The sequence below is a fragment of the Chlorocebus sabaeus genome, chromosome 12 (genome assembly GCF_047675955.1).
Source record: "Chlorocebus sabaeus isolate Y175 chromosome 12, mChlSab1.0.hap1, whole genome shotgun sequence".
Lineage (NCBI taxonomy): Eukaryota > Metazoa > Chordata > Mammalia > Primates > Cercopithecidae > Chlorocebus > Chlorocebus sabaeus.
In genome coordinates, this window is record NC_132915.1 from 105,804,848 (window position 1) to 105,826,751 (window position 21,904).

Genomic DNA, 21,904 nt, shown 5'->3' on the forward strand with positions numbered 1-21,904 from the left:
ACGATGTTTAGGTGTGCGGTGGTGTTAGTACATTCACACTGTTGCAGAACTATCACCGCTATCCATCTCCAGGACTCTCTCACCATCCTGAACGGAACCTCTGTCCTCATTAAACGTTAGCTCCCCATTCCCGGCTCCCCTCAGCCCCCTAGGAGTCACCCTTCTACCTCCTATCTCTGTGAACTTGCCTATCTAGGGACTTCATGTAAGTGGAATCTTACAGTATGTGTCCTCCTGTGTCTGTGATTTCACTAGCACGTTTTTAAGGTTCATCCATGGTGTACCATGTGTCAAAATTTTATTCCTTTTAAAAAAAATAGCCTGGACTTTTAAGAGGAGTTTAAGTTTATAGAAAAATTGAGCGGAAGGTACAGAGATTTCCGACATACCTCTGGCTCCCGCCATGCGCGGCCGTCTTCACTGTCAACATCCCCCGGAACGGCCCGTTGTTACCACTGAAGACGTGTCATAATCACTCCAAATCCCAGAGTTTACGCTGGGGTTCCCTCTTGGTGGTGTTTATTTATTTTATTTTTTATTTATTTTTTATTTTTTGAGATGGGTTCCCTCTTGGTGTTTTTTAAATTTTTTATTTATTTATTTTGAGATGGAGTCTCACTATAGGGCCCAGGCTGGAGTGCAGTGGTGCAATCCCAGCTCACTGCAACCTCCACCTTGCAGGTTCAACTAATCCTCCTGCCTCAGCCTCCCAAGTAGCTGGGACTACAGGCGCCCACCACCACACCCAACTAATTTTTGTATTTTTAGTAGAGATGGGGTTTCACCCTCTTGGCCAGGGTAGTCTCGAACTCCTGACCTCAGGTGATCCACCCACCTTGGCCTCCCAAAGTGCTGGGATTACAGGCGTGAGCCACCGCACCTGGCCCTTGGTGTCGTTTATTTTGTGGGTTTGGACAAATACATAGTGACACGGACCCATCACTGCAGTATCACCCGGAGTAGCTTCACTGCCCTGAAAATCCTCTAGGCTCTGCCTCTTCCTCCCTGCCTCCCCCAACCCTGGCAATCACTGATCTAGTTTTGTCTTTTTTTTTTTTTTCTTTTTCTTCTTTTTTTTTGGAGACAAGAGTCTCACTCTGTCTCCCAGGCTGAAGTACAGTTGTACAATCTCGGCTCACTGCAACCTCCGCCTTCCGGTTCAAGCAATTCTCCTGCCTCAGCCTCCCGAGTAGCTGGGATTATGAGCATGCACCACCATGCCCAGCTAATTTTTGCATTTTTAGTAGAGGCGGAGTTTCACCATGTTGGCCAGGCTGGTCTCGAACTCGTGACCTCAAGTGATCTTCCCGCCTCAGCCTCCCAAAGTGCTGGGATTACAGGCATGAGCTACCGCGTCCAACTGCTTTGCCTTTTACAGAATGTCATATAGTTGGAATTAATTTCATTCCTTTTTAAGGATGAATACTCTTCCGTTGTGTGCACACACCACATGTTGTGTGTCCATGCATCACTGATGGACATTTGGCTGTTTCTACCTTTTGGCCACTGTGAATGAGGCTGCAATGAACCTTGGCTTTGACATTGGTTTATTTTTAACAGTGCCACCTAGAATCCATCCTACTGCCACCCACCACATCACCAATGAAGGGGTTCCGGCCTCTCTCCCCTGCGTTGCTTCAGGAGTTCCCGCCCCCACCATCACCTGGACCAAGGTGAGCAGTGCCTGTTACCAAGAGGGTAACCGGAGAGGTAGGCCCAGTGTGTCATGGGACAGAGGTGTGGGCTTTGCTGATGTCACCTGTGTCTCTGCCCTAGGAAACCAATACCCTGACCTCCAGAGGTGCCCACTACAATGTGAGTAAGGAGGGCACCCTGCTCATCGCCCAGCCGTCCGCCCAGGATGCAGGGGCCTACGTCTGCACGGCCACCAACACCGTGGGCTTCTCCAGCCAGGAGATGTGGCTTTCTGTCAACAGTGAGTGATGCCAACCCTGTCCTGGGAGAGGGGGCTCAGTGGATGTGGAGACAGAGAGTCCCACCTCAGCCCTGTGGAGCCTGAGGCGGGGAAGCTGTTGCATCAGCAAGTCCTGCAAAGACACGTGGCTCTGCACAGGACCTACGTCCCCAGCAGTCCTCTCACCCGCCTCTCTCTGCGCCAGACCCTCCAGTCTCCTTTCCATTTCTGGAACAGTCTGACCTGCCTCAGGGCCTGTGCACACGCAATTCCTTCTGTTTGGAATGCCGTTCCCCCACCTCTGGGCCCAGCTGACTGCTCCCATCCGTCAGATCTCAGCTCTCCCTGATCCCCCAGGCTGGTCAAATCACCTTGCTGTAAACTGTGGAATATCCCCTTCTTGGCACCCATCACAGCTGTGATTCAATAATTAATCGCATAGCGAGCTTTTTGGTACCAGTATTGCCAAAGGACCCTAAAGGCTCTGAAGACGGGGCAGGACCTGTCTCCTTCGCTGCCATCCCCAGCATTCCCCGCAGGGCTGGCACTCAGTGAATATGTCTGAGAGGAGTGAGCAAATGCATAAGCCAGGCTTTTTCTCTCACAGACCCTTATAGTCAATATTTTTATATTGCAGAAAAAAATTCCTAATGGGGGAGCATTTCCTCTCTGAACTACAAATGTACAGGGAACACGGGAGGGCTAGATGGGTTCTGATGTCCCCAACTGGCTAACTTCTTTCACTGTTGCAGCTTAGACAGGTGGTGAGTGCCTTCCTTGTATGAGCTCCAAGGTAGAAAGGCGGGGGCGGGGAGGGAGGAGGAAGGAAGGGTACCACGCAGTCTCTGCCGTGGAGGAGTCTTCAGCTTAAGGTGAGAGAGAGCGGTGACATGCACAGATTGCCGTCAATCCCTCCTCACCAGGCTTCGAGAGGTCCAGAGGGAGGGTCTGTGCATTCTTTTGTGACTGATATCATGGGAATAAGTGAATAAGCAAGGGGAGAAGGTAAAGAGAGAGGAGTTAAGAGCCTTTCAGAATGTCCCTGGGGAAGGGACGGCAGGATGAAGAGAAGCCAGAGGAGGCACAGACCCTGGGGCAGGAGGGACCGAGTCAGGGTCCTCAGAGCAACGTGCTGGTGGGGAGATGGGTGAGGGGGGACTGAGCGAAAACCCTGGGACCTGAGTCCCACCCTCAACCTGCACTGTCCCCCTCCTGACAGCCACGCCCGCCTTCTGGACCTCCTGAAGGTTGAGGGCGCAGTACCGGCTCTGCCTCCTGGGGGAGCTGCCCCACAGCCCGGGGCACTCATGGCCCCGAGTTCCCTCTGCCCTGCTGACAGCCTCTGCTTACGCCCCCCGCAGCCAAACCCAGGATCCACATGAATGGGTCACGTAATGCAGATGTGCCTCTGAGAGTCACAGTGAAGGCTGGCGAAGAGGTGACCCTGGATTGCGAGGTCGAGGGCTCCCCACCCCCACTGGTCACCTGGACGAAGGACTCTCACCCTGTACCGCCCATCACCAACAGGTAACCCCAGTCCCATGGTCTCAAGCGACAGAGCTTAGGGCTGGAGGGAAGCCTGCCTCAGGTGACCCGTGATCCAGCGGGTGTCTTGGACCCTGCAGTCTCTCCCATAGGGTGCTCCTGGGCTTCTGCACACAGGGCTATTGTCCACGGGCCCCCAGAAGCCTGGAAGGGGCCTCTGGAGGGTGCCTGGAAGCCCAGGGTGAGACTCCCCGTCTGAAATAACATGCACGGGGCATTGCCTGCAGGATCCAGTTTAATCTGCACAGCCACCCTTGATCTCTGACAGGGTACTCAGCCAGGGGGTGAGCTGCTGGCCGTCACCTGGCTAGAAAGAGCAAAGCCAGGGCTGGGACCACATCCCCGCCATGAACACACCACCCCCACGCCAGCTCTGCAGACCAGGTGTCTGGCGGCTGGGCTGTCTGACTCAGCTGCTCCCGGTCTGGGATCCTGAGAGTGGGCGGAGAGGGAGGAGGCTGGCTTGGGTGTCCTTCAAAGCCACGCTGTACCCCCCAGGAAGGGATGGGGGATGCTAGGGCCCTTGCCCCTGGCTGGGGGGTTCTGTGGCTCAGTTTGGTGACATCAACCCTGGCAGGGTCTTTGAGATGTTCCAGACCCAGAAGGTCTCGGAGCAGCCTGCTCTGTAATGTGACCCCCGCCCCCACCATGTGTCAGTGCATCTCAGAACATCTGTTTGGTGAGTCCTGCCAATCCTTGCAGCCGGGCACCCCTAAAGAGGTGGCAGAGGCCCAGGGAGCTGGCCCTGGGCATCATCGGCGGGGTCCCCCGTGCCCTCTTGGCGTCGCTGTAGCTCTATGTTGTGAGGTGGGGGTGTGGCAGGGGCTGCGGGGGCCCACAGCTCCCCTAGAAAGCCTGGTCCTAGCTCTGTGGCTGGGCGGTGGCCCTCAGCTGGAGGATGCGTGTTGATTTATGGCTTGTTACTGAAACGGGAACCGCATTCCCATTTGTTCTCCCCTCCTCGCCGTGGTGCGTTAATAGGTCAGCCGGGAGCTGTAAATTTGCGAAAGCCGCTTTTGCAATCCTAGAGTTGTCTTGTGTTCCCTCTCCCTTGCCCTCTTCACTTTGTGCTGGCTTACACTGTTTTATCTCCAGATTTGGGAGATTCCGAGAGTTTATCTAAATGAGGAAGAAAATGTGCTGGGAGGCGGGGGTGGGGTTAAGTGCTCAGGCCCTGGAGTTCCACACACCCGCTACGGAACCGCCTGCTCCCTTCTTAGTCGTGCGACCTCGGGTGGCCACTGGCTCCTCTTGGCCTCTTCCTCCATCTGCAAAGTGGACGTTATTTAAATAGCACCCTTGTGGGGTAATGACGGATGTGCCGTGCTTAGGAAGTCAGATGTGCTGAAAACTTGCTCCCTTTCATATGATTTCCCTGCTGTTGCCGTTCGCAAACTGAGACATCCTCTCCAGCTTTTACAAATTTATCCTCATCCGACCACACCTGTTATCTCAATTGTCACCTGCTTTTTAAATATAAAAGCTTTATTGAGATGTAATTCACATACTGTATTCTTCGCTTATTTAAAGGACACAGTTCAGTCAGTTCAGTGTTTTTAGTATATTCAGACAGTGCAGCCGTTACCACAACCAATTTTAGAACATGTTCATCACCCTCCCCAAAAAAACTTCATACTCATTGGCAGCCACCAGCCCCCCATATCTGCTCCAGCCCCACTGCAGCCCCTGACAGCCACTGACCTGCTTTCGGCCTATTTTGGACATTTCGTATAAATGAATTACACGGGGCCTTTCGCATCTGGCTTCTGTCACCTAACTTAATGTCTCCTTAACCAGATTAGCGCTTGCTTCCTTTTAATGGCCGAATAGCGTCCCATCGTGTGGGTGGCTCACCTTTTGTATGTCCACTCATCAGTTGATGTGCACTGGGACGGTTTCCACCTTTTGGTGACTGTGAATAGCCTTACTTTTTTTTTTTTTTTTTTTTGAGACAGAGTTTCGCTCTTGTTGCTCAGGCTGGAGTACAATGGTGTGATCTCGGCTCACTGCATCCTCACCTCCCTGGTTCCAGTGATTCTTCTGCCTCAGGCTCCAGTTAGCTGGAATTACAGGCACCTGCCACCACGCCTGGCTAATTTTTGTATTTTCAGTAGAGATAGGTTTTCACCATGTTGGTCAGGCTGGTCTCGAACTCCTGGCCTCAGGTGATCCACCCGCTTCGGCCTCCCAAAGTGCTGGGATTACAGGCATGAGCCACTGCTCCTGGCCATAGCCTCACTTTTGATTGTACTTGAAGCTTTGTTCGCAGGCTCTGGGTCCTCTGGTTCCCTCCCTGCCCCACACTGACAGTGTCCACACACAGAACCAAGCTCAACCTCTCACAGACAGACACACCACATCACCTCCATCCCTCAGTGCCTCGACCAGAACACAGAGACTTAAAAAGCCCCTTGGAAAACACACAGCAAGACTTTCTGTCTGTCTGCTTCCCCCTCCCCTCCCCCTCCTCTCCCTCCTCCCCCTCCTCCCCTTCCCTACATCTTCTTCCTCTTCCCCTCCTGTCTCCCTCTTCCCTTTTCCTCCTCCTCCTCCCCTTCCCCTCCCTCCCCTTTGTCTTCCTTGTCCTTTCTTCCCCAAGGATATTCCCAGGCTCAGCCTCAAAGCTGCCCTTCTGGAAACGGAGCACTTGTCTGGCTGATGCGTCTGGTAAGTTGTAGGTGCTCATCTCTTGATGAGAGGAGCCAGCCGCCCTTCACACCCGCTTCCCCCCTCCCCTGCTCCCTTGCTTCTCTTCCTTGCCGAGCTACCCCAAGGACAGGGCTCCACGGCAGCCCCTTCTCCTTCTGTGGTGTAGTCAGGGCTGAGAGTCAAGATGTGCTGAGCCTCTGGGTCCCCCTCCATTCCGCCTTGCCCAGGGGCGGCCCTCTCCTGCCAGTGCCCTGGAGGTGGGTGGGGTGGATGGCACCATGCCCAGTGCACTGAGGAGGAAACAGAAACACATGGGATGTGGGGACGTGGAGCCTGACCCTGCGGCTCCTGGGGGGGCTCCGACATGTACAGACGTGCAGACACACACAGACGCACGCACAGGGACACGCGTATCAGGTGGGCCGCTGCTCTCTGAACTCCTAGATATCTTCGACCCCCTGAGTCAGCAAGTCTTCACAGAGGAAACATCCTAGGAGCCTCAGAAGCCGTGAAGTTCCGAGCCACCCAGCTGCGTCCTTGTCCCTTTGGAGCGGCTCTTGTCCTTGTAGGGGCTGTTCTAGAATTAAACCTCGGGCATCTTATATTCTGTCCTCATCGCGGATTCCTTTTCTCTTTTACCCATTTTCTCGATTCATCCTGGCCCATGTCACTTGCTTTTCCTTTTAAAGGGCAAAATAGGCCGGGCGCGGTAGCTCATGCCTATAATCCCAGCACTTTGGGAGGCCAAGGAAGGCGGATCACGAGGTCAGGAGATCAAGATCATCCTGGCCAACATGGTGAAACCCCATCTCTACTAAAATACAGAAAAAACCCCACAAAAATCAGCCAGGCGTGGTGGTGCGCACCTGTAGTCCCAGCTACTTGGGAGGCTGAGGCAGGGGAATCACTTGAACCTGGGAGGTGGAGGTTGCAGTGATCCAAGATCATGCAACTGCACTCCATCGTTGCAACAGAGCAAGACTCTGTCTCAAAAAAGAAAAAAGGAAAGAAAAAATAAAGGGCAAAATAACATTCCAGGGCGCTCGGCTCCCATCATCTCTGAGCCATTGCTCTGTGTGGGGCACGGCCGTGTTGCCAGCTCTCGCGGTCATAAATGGGACTGTTGGAGCAGCTTTGCACAATGTTCCTCTTTATCTCCTGGGTCAGTTCCTTGGGGGACGGTCCCAGAAGCCAACGGTGAAGTCCGAGGGTGGGAATGGTCATTGAGTGCTTCTTTCCCGTGGGACTTGTTTTTGAAAAAGACATCCAAGTTGCAGATTCAAAATTGAAGTCAGCAGCGTTGACTGAGCGATATCCTGTGCCCAGGATTGTGTCGCAGCCTCAGAGACAGAAGACGTGGGCTTGGGCTGTGTGTGAGGTCAGGTGGCAGAAGACCTGGGGTCCCATCTCAGCTTCACCCCAGCTCACCCAGTGACCTCACACAAGACCTTTCCCCTCTCCCCTCCCTGGGCCTCAGCCTTTCCATTTGAGAAATGAAAGGGTTGGACAGGCGATGGTGGCCAGAGAGCATCTCGGGGCTCTGGTCCCATGATTCAGCCCAAGGATGCTGGGGCGAGGCAGTGTTCCCAGGCAACAATGTTTGTTTGGGATTCCGATGAGGAGATGGGACGGCTGTGAGCACTCCTGGCTCTGGCTCTGGCTCCCGGAGGCTGCCGGCCAGCATTCCACACAGGGCCAAATCCCTAATTCCAGCACGGTGTGGGGGCAGTGAGAGGACGGTGCGCTTCTGTCTCATTCCTCCAGGTTTTCTTCCTTTGATACCCCCACCACCCTCCTCTGCCCCTTCCCGAGCACACTGCAGGACAGGCCACCCTCCCACCCTTCTCCTTGGGCCGGCTCATTAGAGGCAAGAGGTTAGGCCTACAGCTGGGATCTGGTGACTTGTGGCAGGGTAAGCAGCTCACTGCTGTCTGGAAGCCAGTGGCATGCCTGGACTGCCCAGGGTCCTGCATGGGGACTGTACCTTGGTGGAACCTCAAAGCCTTGTTGGTTTCTGGCCTGGTGGCTCTGGAGTCCGTCTTGTCGGCCTGTGGGCAGTGGCTCTCTTTCTGGAGAACGTTTAAGTTTACTCACCTTCAGAGCTGGACGTTTAGATCACCGTGGCAGTTAGGAAGGAGCATGGTCACACAGTGTGAGGGTCAAGTCCTCGCTGTGCCCTGGTCAGCTGAGCGACCATGGACACCGGGACCACACCTCCGGAGGCTCAGTCTTCTCCTCTGCAAAAAAGGGGGTGTGGCAGTGGGGTCTGCCTGCCTTGTAGGTCTGGCTGCTGGGATTCTAAGTGAGAGCGTGCTTAGTGGCACAGGGACACACAGGAAGCGCTCAATAGTTGACAGCTGTGGATGGCGTCAGCACCATCCTCGTTGGCAGCACTAGCACTGCAGGGCTTACGTTCTCCGGGCTCATATGATGACGCTGGCTCCATCTCCCCCGACCTATTTATTGTGCTTGGCCCCTTGGCGGGTCTCAAGCACCTCCTCCTGAATTTCTCCAGCATGACCTTCCCTCGTGTGGCCTCCTCACGGGTCTGTGATGCTGGTCAGACTACAGGAAGAAGGTGCGAGATGCGGCAGTGGTTGCCGGGAAGGGTGCTCTCCAGGCTGCCTGCCCAGGCTCAGACCCTGTCCTGGACCCAGCAGACACAGGGCTGGCGTCCACTAGTGCATAGTGGGCATCTGTTGAGTGTTGCCTGACTGTGCGCCCTGTGCTGAGAACTAGCCCTGCAGCAGGCTGGGTGACTCTGGCGGGAGTGCCATTCATTCCACAGTCACTGGCCCTGCTCCTGGATGCTTTATAGACAGAGGCAGCAGGAACAGCAATGTGGGAGACAGCAGGGGTCTGGGGAGGGCAGGAGGGCAGTATTGAGATGGTGGAAGGTCTGGGGGGAGGGAGGGAGAGCAGGGACCAGGGTCAGTGAAGGAGGTGAAGGGAGTGTGTGGCATGGACAGGGAACAGCTGCAATTTGCCACGAAATATTTATTGAACACCCACTATGGGCCAGGCCAGGGCCCATGCTGAGCTGGGGACATGCCGGGGACCTGGGCAGACCTGGCTACTCCCCTCATGGAGCCATCAAACAGCGTCATGACAGGCGTGGTAAACTGCATAATAGCATGGGAAGCATGTAATGGGAAGCAGGGCATGGCCTGGGGCAGTGCGGAAGGCTTCCCTGAGTGCAGCAAAGGTGTGTGCTGGGGATGAGGCAGACAAGTGAGGCCTAGGAACTGGCATTATTCCTGGCACTTTCTATCAGATGCCCTTTGGTCTCTCTGGGCAGCCCTCTGGCCCACGGGCCCCTCTCGCTTCTCCCCACCACTCTGACATCTGTATGTGCCTCACTGCAGGGGCTCAAGCCAGATGGATGTCATAAACAGGAAATTCCCCTCAAACCTCTCCACTCTCATCTGGGCGCTGCACGGAGCCATCTGGCCATGCACGCCGTGATGAAGTCCGCCCCGCTCATCACACCGTGTGTCCAACAGCAGCCTGTTCCTCAGAGACTCTGGCCTCCTCCCTTTCTCCCATCTCTCCACTGCTGCCTCCACTTCCCTGCTGGGCTGCAGCCCCCAAACCTCCCACTGAGCCTCTCGGAATGTGGTAGGAGAGTGGTGGCAGGCAGGAGGAGCAGGCGGTGGGCTGCCCTCGAAACCCCAGGCCCATTGCTGCAGCTTCACCCTTTCCCTGAGTCTCTGCAGCGCATGCGCAGGATCATGATAGAAGCAATTCTCTGTGCCGGAGCTGAGCAGGTCCTGGAGATACCAAGGGAAATAAGACGGATGTCCCCTTGGAGCCACAGGCAGGCAGGTGACAGGTGGTGACAAGGCAGTGTGGTGAAGGCTATGATGGCAGGATGTTCAGGCAGCTGTGGGAGCCTACAGGATGGACCTATCAGCCTGGGGCATCAAGTCAGCCTTCCTGGAGGAGGTGATGTCTCTGTATTAGGAGATGAATCAAGTATCATCCAGGTGAGTGGGAAGTGCAGATGTGTCCCAGGTAAAAGGAATAGCATGTGCAAAGGAGGGCTGATGAGATGGGCCTGGCCCCCTGGGGAGGAACAGCGGTCCAGTGCCCCCGTGCAGGGATGCAGGGGAGTTGGGGGTGGTCTGCGTAGGTCCACACAGGCCATAGTACTGTGCGTGGATTTTGTCAGGGAGCAGTGCGCAGCCGCAGAGGGCTTGAGAGCAGGTGAGGATGTGGCCAGTTTGGCATTTACAGCAGACACAGGCTCTGCTGGGCAGGTCCTGGGTCCTTTGGCCTCAGCATGTCCGTCTGTAAAATGGATTCCCGCATTTCTTCCTTGGTGATGTAGCAAGCAGAATCCTCCTTCTAGGAAATGATCTGGGCTGCTCCTAAGAAAGATAAGATACTTACTTTTATTGGTGTGAATTGTTAACACTTTTGGAAGTTTTTTTTTTTTTTTTCCGGAAGCCCCCATTTCCTATCTTTTTAAGGGTTTGGTGAGGAGAGGAGCAGGGTTCTATGGTCCTTAAAGTTCTGGAAGGCAACTTATCAGATAATAGAGTCTGGAGTCTCTCTCTCTCTCTCTCTCTCTCTCTCTCTCTCTCTCTCTCTCTCTCTCATCTCTCTCTCTCGTCTCTGTCTCTCGTCTCTGTCTCTCTCCTCCCCCACCCCCCAACCTTTATTTTTCTTCACAGTCTTGCCCCATTGCCCAGGCTGGAGTACAGTGGCACAACCAGAGCTCTCAATCTGCTGGGCTCGAGTGATCCTCCCAGCTTAGCCTCTCAATTAGCTGGGACCACAGGCATGTGCCACCATGCCCACCTAATTTTTTATTTTTTGTAGAGACGAGGTCTCCTCATGTTGCCCAGACTTGGCGCTGCCTTTTCAAATATGAAATGGGGTTCAGAGGTGTTGACTGCCCTGCACAGCATGTCTGAAGCACAGTTGGACCTCGGATCCAGAACTCCAGTTTCTAGCCCAGACCTCTTCCCACTGGCCCACATCGTCCCTGTTTGCCAGCCCAGGTGTTGCGATGACGTCTAGGGAGGGAACTGCATCCCAGCCTGGAATGTGATTGAGTGTATAAGTTTCAGCATCAAATGGATTTGGCCCTTGATTAGTGGGGGTCAACCTGTCAACATTATTTAATTTTTTAAAAAGCTGTAGAAGAGAAAATTCAAGCTGGAGTGGCAGACAGAGTAGAGCTACCCAGGGGAAATGGGGAAATGTTTACCCATTGCCTGGACACATACATATTTATGTAGTATTTTCTCGCGTTTTCCTTTGCACTGTAAAGACTGAGCAACTGTTCAGGGCTGCCCAGCTGATTGAAGACTGGGGAGAGATCCCAGAGACTGCCTGGGGATTTGTGTTTAGGTGACCTGGAGGAGGTGATGTCTCGGTATTGAAAGATGAGCAGGTGTTATCCGTATACTATGTCCTGGGCACCTCAGGCTTTGTGTGCGTGATATCAGTTCATACTAGATAAGGACGCTGAAATTCAGGGAGATGGCGTCCTTGGCCCAAGGTCAGCCTGTAAGAGGCAGAATGGTGGTTCTCAGCAGGACACCTGCCGTCAAAGACCCACACCCATCTGCTCTTCCATGCTGCTTCTTGGGGAAGGGGCACTTCTTCATGTCCCCAGGCAGTGGTTCCCTGGAGATGGTTCCCCAGCCACTTGTATCATCTACCTGGGGCTTTTTAGTAAAACCCCAATTCCTACCTCCTCCATGGAATGAGTCGCTGGGCAGGGCCTGAGAATCAGCATGTTTCACATGCAGCTGGGAGATTCTGATGAGAACCCCTGCCCTGCAAGGTGTGAGATCTTCGAGAGCAGAGGGTGTGAGCCTGTAGCCCAGGGGACCTGCTCCAGTGCATGTGAGATGCATACAGCAGTGTGAAACAGAGAGAGAGAGAGAGAAAGGAGAAAGGAAGGAAAGAAGGAAGAGATAAAGATCTAAATGTTTAAGTGTCCACTCAAAAGGGAGCAAGTTAATAAACTGTGGTGTGATCATACAAGGGAATATTACACAACCGTCAAAAAGGAGTGAATAGATCTATATATGTATATACTTATGATGCCATTTATGTCATGATATAGCTCATGATGCAAGTTTTAAAACATGCAAAACATTACGTATTATTTATGCATGTGCTCTTGTCTCCGTGGAAGCCGCTGACCTGGGTTGAGTGCCTCTCTGTTCCAGACGCCGTGCTATGAATTAGGCCATTCAGTTCTTTTGACAACCCTGTGAGCAATGAGCACAACTGATGGCTCTATTTTCCAAAAAAAAAGATGAATTAGGCACAGGAAGGTGAGGTGACTTGCTCAACCTCACACAGCAAGCACCTGGCCCAGCAGGTTAGACCCAGGCAATCCAGCCCAGTGCCCAGGCTCTAGAGACCACCACCCACTGTGTCATCCACAGCCATCCTTAGAGAACTTGTCCCAAGAGGCTGCTGGATGCTCGGGACAAATGGATGGAGGGGATGGCTGGGAAGGGGCTGTCTTTGCCCTACTTTACAGATGGGGACACAGAGTTCTCACCTAGTAGCCCGAGAGTTACTGACGGTATTGCTCTGTTTAATGACTGCACGGCCTGCACGTTGCTTACCATGTCTCATGTGATCCTTGCAGCTGCCTGCGAGGTGGGGGCTATGAGGGCCCTAAGGATTCTATAAGGGGCTCTGTAATCCCCGTTTTGCAGAGGAGGAAATTGAGGCTCAGCAGAAAGCAAGGTGGGGGCCAGGACTGGAGCATCCCAGGCCTGCTGGGTTCTAGAGCCCAGCTGGTGAGCACAGGGCCAGCAACTGGGCCTTGGAGTCCCCCCCCGCCTGTGCTGGCTACGTGCTCTCGGGGCCAGCCAGGGTCAGTGGCCACAGCTGCCTTCCCTGTTTTATGGAGGCAGGAGCTGTGCAGGCCAGCACATATGGGCCAGTGACATCATGTCTGCAGGAGGCCCTTGGGGTCCAGCCCAGCTGCAGGAGCCTGGCTGGGGGTCCTACATCCCTGTGGGATGGGGGTCATGTGACTTATCAAGCTGAGCCAGACTGGGGAGGACAACGATGGCAGTGGGGGTGGGGGCTCCGCAGCTTCCTCCTGAGGACCCTCAACACAGTTCTGGACTGAGGGCACCAAGCAACTGCAGTCAGAGTCAGGCCGGCCCTGGCACCAGACCAGAGGGCCTCAGGGCTGCCAGCTTCTTCATCCCACACGCAGGGCAGGTGTGTGTGGCGGAGGAGGGGGAGTTGCCACCCGCAGTCAACAGGTGTCACGCGGTGGGCAGGTTCCCGGCCCTGGGCTGAGCCTGTGATGGACTCCGTTTACCAGCCCTAGCCCAGACACATGCCCATTTTATAGATGAGGCTCCAAGAGGTGAAGCAACTTGCCTGAGGCCGCACAGCTAGGAAGGATTTAGAGTTTAAACTCGAACCCAAGCCAGTGGACTCCTAGTCCAGGGCTCTTCTTCTCTTACACCAGTAGGCATGGGACTGGCCCTGGCCTGGTGGTTCAGGGAGGGTGGAGGCGGGGGTTGGGGCTAGATGGTGAGTGCTGTTGCATTACCAGAGGGCTTCCTGGAGGAGGTGGCTGGTTCGAGTTGGGTCTTGAAGCCTTTCCATGTGTGTGGGATCAGTGGAGGTCTCACCAGTGCTCCTCATTCCCGCAGGCATGGCCTCCTCCCGTCTGGCTCCCTGCGTCTGGCCCAGGTCCAGGTGGGTGACAGCGGCCACTACGAGTGCACAGCCAGTAACCCTGCGGGGTCCACCTCCCGGCGCTACGTCCTTGGGGTGCAAGGTAGGACCAGTTGGCAGCCCCAGTCCCTCCCTGTCCCCCATCACCCTGCCTGTCCCTCAGGTCTCTCAGTGCCCCTCCTGTAGCCCACGCCGAGGTCTGTCAGGCTCTGTCACCTCTCCCTCCGTGTGCCTCTGCCACCTCCTCTTGCCACCCCCACTTCTGTCTCTCTCAGGCCTGTGTCTCCTCCTCTACACTTTTTCTCCACCTCTCCCCATACCTCCTGGGGGGTCCTGGAGATGCTGTTCAGAGGCCCCCAAGAACACAGGGCAGAGTGCAGTGGGGACCTGGGTTTGGGAGGAAGGGGGTCAGAGGGGAGCCCATGAAGGTAGGTCTGAGAGTGTCTCTGCCTGGTGCGCGAGGCCCAGCTGGGAGCCCAGGGCGTGGTGATAGGAAGAGGCCTGTGAAGTGCCACAGAGCCCCCTCCTGCTGGGAGCATCTTAATGCCCCCCAAGAGGCCCTTCTGAGCTCCTGCGCCCACCACTGCCATCAACGAGGCACTTTGTGCACCTATAACAGGAGGTGCCGCTCTCTCTCCGTGCATCCCTTCCTCTTGTCCGAGGTCCCCACGTACCCCACTGTGGTTCTGGTTCCCAGCCTGGTGGAGGGTCCCAGGAGGGGGCGTTCTCCTGTGAGTCCAGGGCTCATTCAAAGGGATCCAGCCAGTGAGAGTCACACACTGAAAAGGGAGGGCACTCGTCATCCGAAAGAACCCTGAGAGGCATCCGAGACGGGCCCAACTATGGCCCCAGGGCCCAATCCGCCCTCCTGTTTTCAGAGATCATGAACCAGTGAAGAATGGCTTCTACTTTTTAAAATAATTGGACACGCACCAAAAAAACAACCAAATAATGTTTTGTGACATTTCAAATGTATCTGAAATTCGAATTTCAGTGTTGGCCAGATATGGTGGCTCATGCCTATAATCCCAGCACTCTGGGAGGCCTAAGCGGTAGGATGGCCTGGGCCCAGAAGTTCGAGACCAGCCTAGTCAGCATAGCAAGATCCCATCTCTACAAAAAATAAAAAATTACCCACTCGCACCTGTAGTCCCAGCTACTGAGGAGGCCGAGGTGGGAAGATACATTGAGCCCAGGAGGTCGAGGCTGCAGTGAGCCGTGATCATGCCACTGTACTCCAGCCTGGGTAACAGTGCGAGATCCTGTCTCAAACAAAATAAAACAAAAATTCAGTGTTTATAAATACAAGTTTTATTGGAACACACCCACAGATGTTCATGTATGTGCTGCTGGTGGTGCTTTACCCTCTGACGACAGAGGTGAGAAGTGGAGAGAGCCGGCCTGGCCTCACAGCCCAGCATCCTGACCACCTGGCTCTTTGCAGAAAAAGCGTGCTGCCTCAGATCTAAGCTCACACCCCATTTTACAGACGGACAGGTTGAGGCCCAGAGTGGGAGGGGGCGCCAGGGTTCCCGTAGGTTTGCATGGGGGTGTGAGAGAGACACGGGAACAGGGAGGCAGGGTAATGAGCAGGGCCTCAATGTTGGCAGAGCTGGGTTTGAATCCCGACTCTGCTGCTGACTGGCTGTGTGATCTTAGGCCAGTCACTTGGCCTCTCTGAGCTTTGCTTTCCTCCTCTTATAAAGTGAGGCCACATTAAAGCCACCACTGTGGGCATTGAATGCTCAGAGCAGTGGAAGCTGTTATTGTTTTCAGCGGGTGTGTGTGAGAGAGAGATCGACAGGAGGGCAGGGCATCCATGCCGTCTGTGCCCCTGGGCAGGGAGCCCTCCTGGGCATCCAGGCCCTGGGCTAAGGGGCTGGTCTCCACCCAAGGACCAGGTTCCCATGGGTGGTCTTATATCCGGGGTCCTTCTCAGAAACTGCGTAGGGGGTGGGTGCACCTCAGCTTCCCTCGAGGGTCCAGGACACTTGTCCCAGCGTCCCATGCAGTGCCTGAAGCAGGGTGGCCCCTGGGCTCTGAGAATTGTCTTATGCCCAAGCAGTCTGGTCCCGCAGGGGCCTGGACCCTTGGACACTCGGACCCAGGGTTGGTGCCAGCTCCTATCCACTGAGGGAGGGGAGTGACTCTGGCCAAGTCATATAACCTTTCTGAGCCTCAGTTTCCCCCTCTGCAAAATGGGCAGATGTGGATGGCATCACCTGCCGTGTAGGAAGGACCGAGTGAGATGGAGGATGAGAAGGTGACTTGAAACCACAAATGTGAAAGAACAGGTAGCCACAGCCAGGGGGAGGGAAGGACAGGGCCGCGATGATGCCCAGCTGGAGTGACTCCAGCCACAACATGCCAGGCACCAGGCTCTGTGCTGGCTGCTTTAGTGCTGCACCTCATTTCATCCCGCGGGACGGGAGGGGTTGTGACAAGGGGGAACTGAGGCTCTGGCCTGGCTGAACCGGGATTGGAGCCACCTCTGCGCATGCTGCCTCCCAACCTTGCTTGGGCATTATGAGTCAACCCCTCTGCCCTGCCTCAGTTTACCCACTGTGCACTGGATGAATCCCAAGTGGTGCTTTTTTTTTTTTTTTTTTTTTTTTTGAGACAGAGCCTCCCTCTGTCACACAGGCTGGAGTGCAGTGGCACGATCTCAGGTCACTGTAACCTCTGCCTCCCGGGTTCAAGCAATTCTTGTGCTTCAGCCTCTGAGTAGTTGGGATCACAGGTGTGTGCCACCACACCCAGCTAATTTTTGTATTTTTAGTAGAGATGGGGTTTTGCCATGTTGGCCGGGCTGGTGTCAAATGCCTGACCTCAGGCGATCTGCCCACCTTGGCCTCCCAAAGTGCTGGGATTACATGCATGAGCCACTGCTCCCAGCCCTGAGTGGTGGTTCTAAATGATGTCGGGCACATTAGTGGGGACAGAGGGATGTACAAGCTCAGCCCTGAGCGTTGAGTCTTTCATAAGAGTGCATGTGTTCAGGTGAAAGACCGGAGCTCACTCACTTTGGGGGAGTCCACGTGGGGTGTCCCAACGTCTTTTCCTGCCAACCTTAGATTGTGCTCCATGACAATTTTGCTGGTTGGTGACATCTGAGATGTGGCTTGGGTCTGGGTTCTGGGACCCTCTCGCCTGAGTCCCCCCATCTTGATACCCCTCCTGTGGCCCCTCAGTCCCCCCTCAGGTACAGCCAGGCCCTCGGGTTCTGAAGGTGCTGGTGGGAGAAGCCCTGGATCTGAACTGTGTGGCTGAGGGTAACCCAGAGCCCCAGCTGAACTGGTCCAAGGACGGCGTGGTCCTGCGGGGCTGGGGGCCTGAGGGCTCCGTCCACTTCGCAGCCGTCAGAACCTCTGATGCCGGGAGGTACCGCTGTGAGGCCTCCAACAGCGCCGGGGTGGACGCCTGGGAGGTGGAGCTCAGGGTGCTGGGTGAGTCTCCCTGACCCCAGCCCCTGCTTCTCCCCAGCTCTCACAGCCACAGCCTGGACTCGGGAGGTGCTCGTCTCTGTTCCGGGCTCTGTGCCTGCCCGTTCCCTTCCTTCCTGGGACAGATAGAGCCCTGGCCCTTTCTTGGACCTTAAAGCTATCCTGTGTTCAGGAGTCTTTGTCGGCCCTTGGGTATGGACCAGGTGGTCCTCAGAGCTCCCAGAAGCGGTTCCCTGTACTCCTTCCCCTTGGGCGGTGACCTGTGGGGCCCCTGAGTACCTGGGTGGACAGAGGCACCTGAGGCAGTAACTGGGGAGTGGCATTGGCCTATGGTTGCCATCCGGACAACCATAGGCCGGTCACCTACACTCTCTGACCCCAGTTGTGTGAAGCACCTGGCGCATAGAAAGTTCTGGATCAGTGGTGCTAGCAGTTTCACTATTAGGAATTTAAAACAAGCTTGGGGCTAAGTGTGGTGGCTCATGCCTGTAATGCCAGCACTTTGGGAGGCCGAGGTGGGCAGATCGCTTGAGCCCAGGAGTTCGAGACCAGTCTGGCCAACATAGTGAAACCCCATCTCTTAAAATAAATAAATAAATAAAAGCTTGGAAAGCCACTGCTGAGAGGGACCACTCATGGCCCCTTGTGTTTGAGGGCACAGCTCAGCCTCCCCAGCCTGTGGGGCTTGCCCTGGTGGCTGCGCCATGGGGCCTCCCTGCAGGGGTGAGTCAGTACCCCTGGGCCTGACTGGGCTTGCCAGGAGGCTAGGGGCTGGGATTCTGGAAGGGGACGCCCTCCCCATTGGCCCTGGGTTCCTTGGAAGCAGGGGTTGAGGGGTCCCAGGCTTTGGGCTCAAGGTATGGGTATGGCCATGTTGCCTTCCTACAGAGCCACCGCACTGGGGTGCTGATGAGACCAGCGGCCTGCTGGAGCGAGTGGCCGGAGAGAACGCCAGTCTGCCGTGCCCCACCAGAGGTGAAGCTGCGTCTGGGGTGGGCCTGGGGAGGTGGGGTGGGCTGGCCTAGGAAGGAGTCCTCACTCACGTTCCAGTGCCCTGGGTTGTGTGTGGCAGGCGGAGCCCACAGGGCACATGCTCCTTGTCAGCAGCATGCCAGACAGTTCATCCCATTGTCAACCCTGCAGGATGGTGTTAGCATTCACTCCTTTTTATTAGGGGCAATCCAGGCCCAAAGGGGTTAAGTGACTTGCCTGAAGTCACACAGCCGGGGTGTGACTCAGAGTATGGACAAGCGTGACCCCTGCCCTGCTCCCCTGTGCCCCTCAGCATCTGGGGTGTGATCTCCGGGACTGAGGCAGCCCAGGGCCCTTGTGGGTTGGGGCTTCGTGGTCAGCCCGCCTCCCCCCATGCCCCTGACTTTCCCACAGAGGATGGATTCAGTGGTTCTGGCCGAACCAGCTTTTCTGGGCTTGTCTTTGGGGCAGGAGCACAGTGCGGGGCCGATAGCCACCTTGGGTCAGCTGCCCGGCGCCGAACCCTGCCCTGGCCCTTCCTGGCTGTGTAACTCAGGACAGTTTCCATCCGCTTTCTGAGCCTCACTTTCCCTGTCTGTACAGTGGGGTTGTACCAGCCCTCTCTGTGCGGGGCTGCTGTGAGAACTCAGTAGGACCCCATGCGTGTACGGGGCTGGCACCTTAGGAGGGCTCAGGAAATGTGCTGGATGCCTGGCTTCTGCCTTTTTGTGAACGCTATGGCTCCACCCAGAAGATCCCTCCTCAGCCCCCGCCACTGCCTCAGTTGCTTCTTTCGGCATTGGGCTCCTCCATGGCTGGGAGCGCCGCCTCCCCTTTGTGGGGCTGAGGTTTTCTCTGGAGGGTGCTGTCTGGTGTCTGGTAGCAAGTGGCAGGTCACCAAAGCCTGGCGGGAGCCTGGGGAGCATCTCTAGTCTCGGTTGTTCATCCATGAGCTGCAGGGCACCCAGGAAGGCCCCGGAACAGTACTCAGGGAGAGGCAGGTAGGGATGGCACCCACCTAGGCAGGGGGCAGGACCTGGGTGGGAGCTCTGAGAGCCCCTCGGGATCCCCACGCGCAGAGCTGCCCACCTGCCCACCTGGCCACCTGCGCCCACTACCCCCCCACCCCCAGGTCCCGGGCCCTTGACTATGGCGCCACCTTGTGTTGGTCTCTGCTAACAGCAAGCAGCTGTTCTGAGCTTTTGGGAGGTGGGAGATAGTGGAAGGTGGGACCCACCCAGTCCCAGGACTCCTGCCCTGTCTGTGTCCCCTGACTGCCACATGCAGCCTTGATCAGTCAGGGGCCAACCCTGAGCCTGTCAGCCTCACCCAAATCCCCTCTGATAGCACTGCCTCTCCCCACCGGGCCTGCTGCCTGGGCTGCCCCTGGCCTCCTTCCCGGTCAGGAGGGCCCTGTTTCGCAGCCTGTGGCCTTGGGCTCGGAGTGCTCTTAGGGCTACAGATATGGGACTGAGCCCAGCACCCTCATGGGGACTCCCTGGGCCCTGCAGTGACACCATCTGCCTCTTCCTCAAGGGGGTGGGGTGGGGCGTGAAGGCCCAGAGCCTAGACACCCACTTGGTGTGTGTGTGGTGTGTGTGGTGTGTGGTGTGTGTGGTATGTGGTGTGTGGTGTGTGTGGTATGTGTAGTGTGTGGTGTGTGGTGTGTGTGTGGTGTGTGGTGTGTGGTGTGTGTGTGGTGTGTGGTGTGTGTGGTGTGTGTGGTGTGTAGTGTGTATGTGGTGTGTGGTGTGTGCGGTGTGTGTATGTTGTGTGTGTGGTGTGTGTGTGGTGTGTGGTGTGTGGTGTGTGTGGTGTGTGGTGTGTGTGGTGTGTGTATGTTGTGTGTGTGGTGTGTGGTGTGTGTGGTGTGTGTGGTGTGTGTGTGGTGTGTGGTGTGTGTGGTGTGTGTATGTGGTGTGTGTGGTGTGTGTGTGGTGTGTGGTGTGTGGTGTGTGTGGTGTGTGTATGTTGTGTGTGTGGTGTGTGGTGTGTGTGGTGTGTGTGGTGTGTGTGGTGTATATGTGGTGTGTAGTGTGTGTGGTGTGTCTATGTTGTGTGTGTGGTGTGTGGTGTGTGGTGTGTGTGGTGTGTGTGGTGTGTGGTGTGTGTATGTTGTGTGTGTGGTGTGTGGTGTGTGTGGTGTGTGTGGTGTGTGTGGTGTGTGTGGTGTGTGGTGTGTATGTGGTGTGTGGTGTGTGTGGTGTGTGTGGTGTGTGGTGTGTATGTGGTGTGTGGTGTGTGTGGTGTGTGGTGTGTGTGGTGTGTGTGGTGTGTGTGTGGTGTGTGGTGTGTGGTGTGTGGTGTGTGTTGTGTGTGTGGTGTGTGGTGTGTGGTGTGTGTGGTGTATGGTGTGTGTGGTGTGTAGTGTGTATGTGGTGTGTGGTGTGTGTGGTGTGTGGTGTGTGTGTGGTGTGTGGTGTGTGTGGTGTGTGGTGTGTGTGGTGTGTGTATGTTGTGTGTGTGGTGTATGGTGTGTGTGGTGTGTGGTGTGTGTGGTGTGTGTGGTGTGTGGTGTGTGTGTGGTGTGTGGTGTGTGTGGTGTGTGTGGTGTGTGGTGTGTGTGGTGTGTGTATGTTGTGTGTGTGGTGTGTGGTGTGTGGTGTGCGTGGTATGTGTAGTGTGTGGTGTGTGGTGTGTGTGGTGTGTGGTGTGTATGTGGTGTGTGGTGTGTGTGGTGTGTGTGGTGTGTGTATGTTGTGTGTGTGGTGTGTGGTGTGTGTGGTGTGTGTGGTGTGTGTATGTTGTGTGTGTGGTGTGTGGTGTGTGGTGTGCGTGGTATGTGTAGTGTGTGGTGTGTGGTGTGTGTGGTGTGTGTGGTGTGTATGTGGTGTGTGGTGTGTGTGGTGTGTGTGGTGTGTGTATGTTGTGTGTGTGGTGTGTATGTAGTATGTGGTGTGTGTCTGGTATGTATGTCATGTGTGGTGTGTGTAATATGTGGTGTGTATGTGGTGTGTGGTATGTGTGTGGTTTGGTATGTATGTCGTGTGTGGTTATGCATGTGGTATGCATATGGTGTTTGGTGTATGTAGTAGGTGGTATGTGGTGTGTGTGTGTGGTGTTTGGCATGTATGTTGTGTGTGTGGTTTGGTGTGTGTAGTGTGTAGTGTTTGGTGTATATTTTGTGTATGTTGTATGTGGTGTGTATAGTGTTTGGTATGTGTGTGCTGTGTGCATGGTGTTTGGTGTGTATGTTGTGTGTGTGTGGTGTGTATAGTGTGTATTGCATGGTGTGTATATGGTGTGTGGTATGTATTGTGTGTGGTGTGTAGTGTGAGCATGGTATTTGGTGTGTATGTTGTGTGTGGTGTGTGTATGGTGGTGTGTTTAGTGTGATGTGTGATATGTATGTAGTGTGTGGTGTTTGGTGTGTATGTTTGTGGTGTGTGCATGGTGTGTAGTGTGTATGTTGTATTGTGGTATGTGTATCGTGTGGTGTGTGTAGTGTGTGGTGTGTGGTGTGTGTAGTGTGTATGTGATGTGTGGTGTGTGCGGTGTTTGATATGTATGCTCTGTGTGTGGTGTGTGTATATGTTGTGTGGTGTGTATGTGGTGTGTGTGGTGTGTGTATGTTGTGTGTTGTGTGGTGTATGTGGTGTGTGGTGTGTGTGGTGTTTGGTATGTATGTCGTGTGTGGTGTATGTAGTGTGTGGTATATGTAGTATGTGGTGTGTATGTGGTGTGTGGTGTGTGGTGTGTGTGTTGT

At 55.2% G+C, this 21,904-nt stretch overlaps 1 protein-coding gene across 1 annotated transcript in view; it reads left to right on the forward strand.

Annotated features, from left to right (window-relative positions):
* Positions 1-21,904, forward strand: part of HMCN2 (hemicentin 2) — a 171,793-nt gene that overhangs the window by 58,567 nt on the left and 91,322 nt on the right. Inside the window, exons 20-25 of the mRNA XM_008005927.3 lie at positions 1,561-1,673; positions 1,777-1,936; positions 3,277-3,442; positions 13,759-13,886; positions 16,975-17,229; positions 18,115-18,201. Coding sequence (XP_008004118.3) covers positions 1,561-1,673; positions 1,777-1,936; positions 3,277-3,442; positions 13,759-13,886; positions 16,975-17,229; positions 18,115-18,201 — 909 coding nt within the window. The remainder of the gene's footprint in view (positions 1-1,560; positions 1,674-1,776; positions 1,937-3,276; positions 3,443-13,758; positions 13,887-16,974; positions 17,230-18,114; positions 18,202-21,904) is intronic.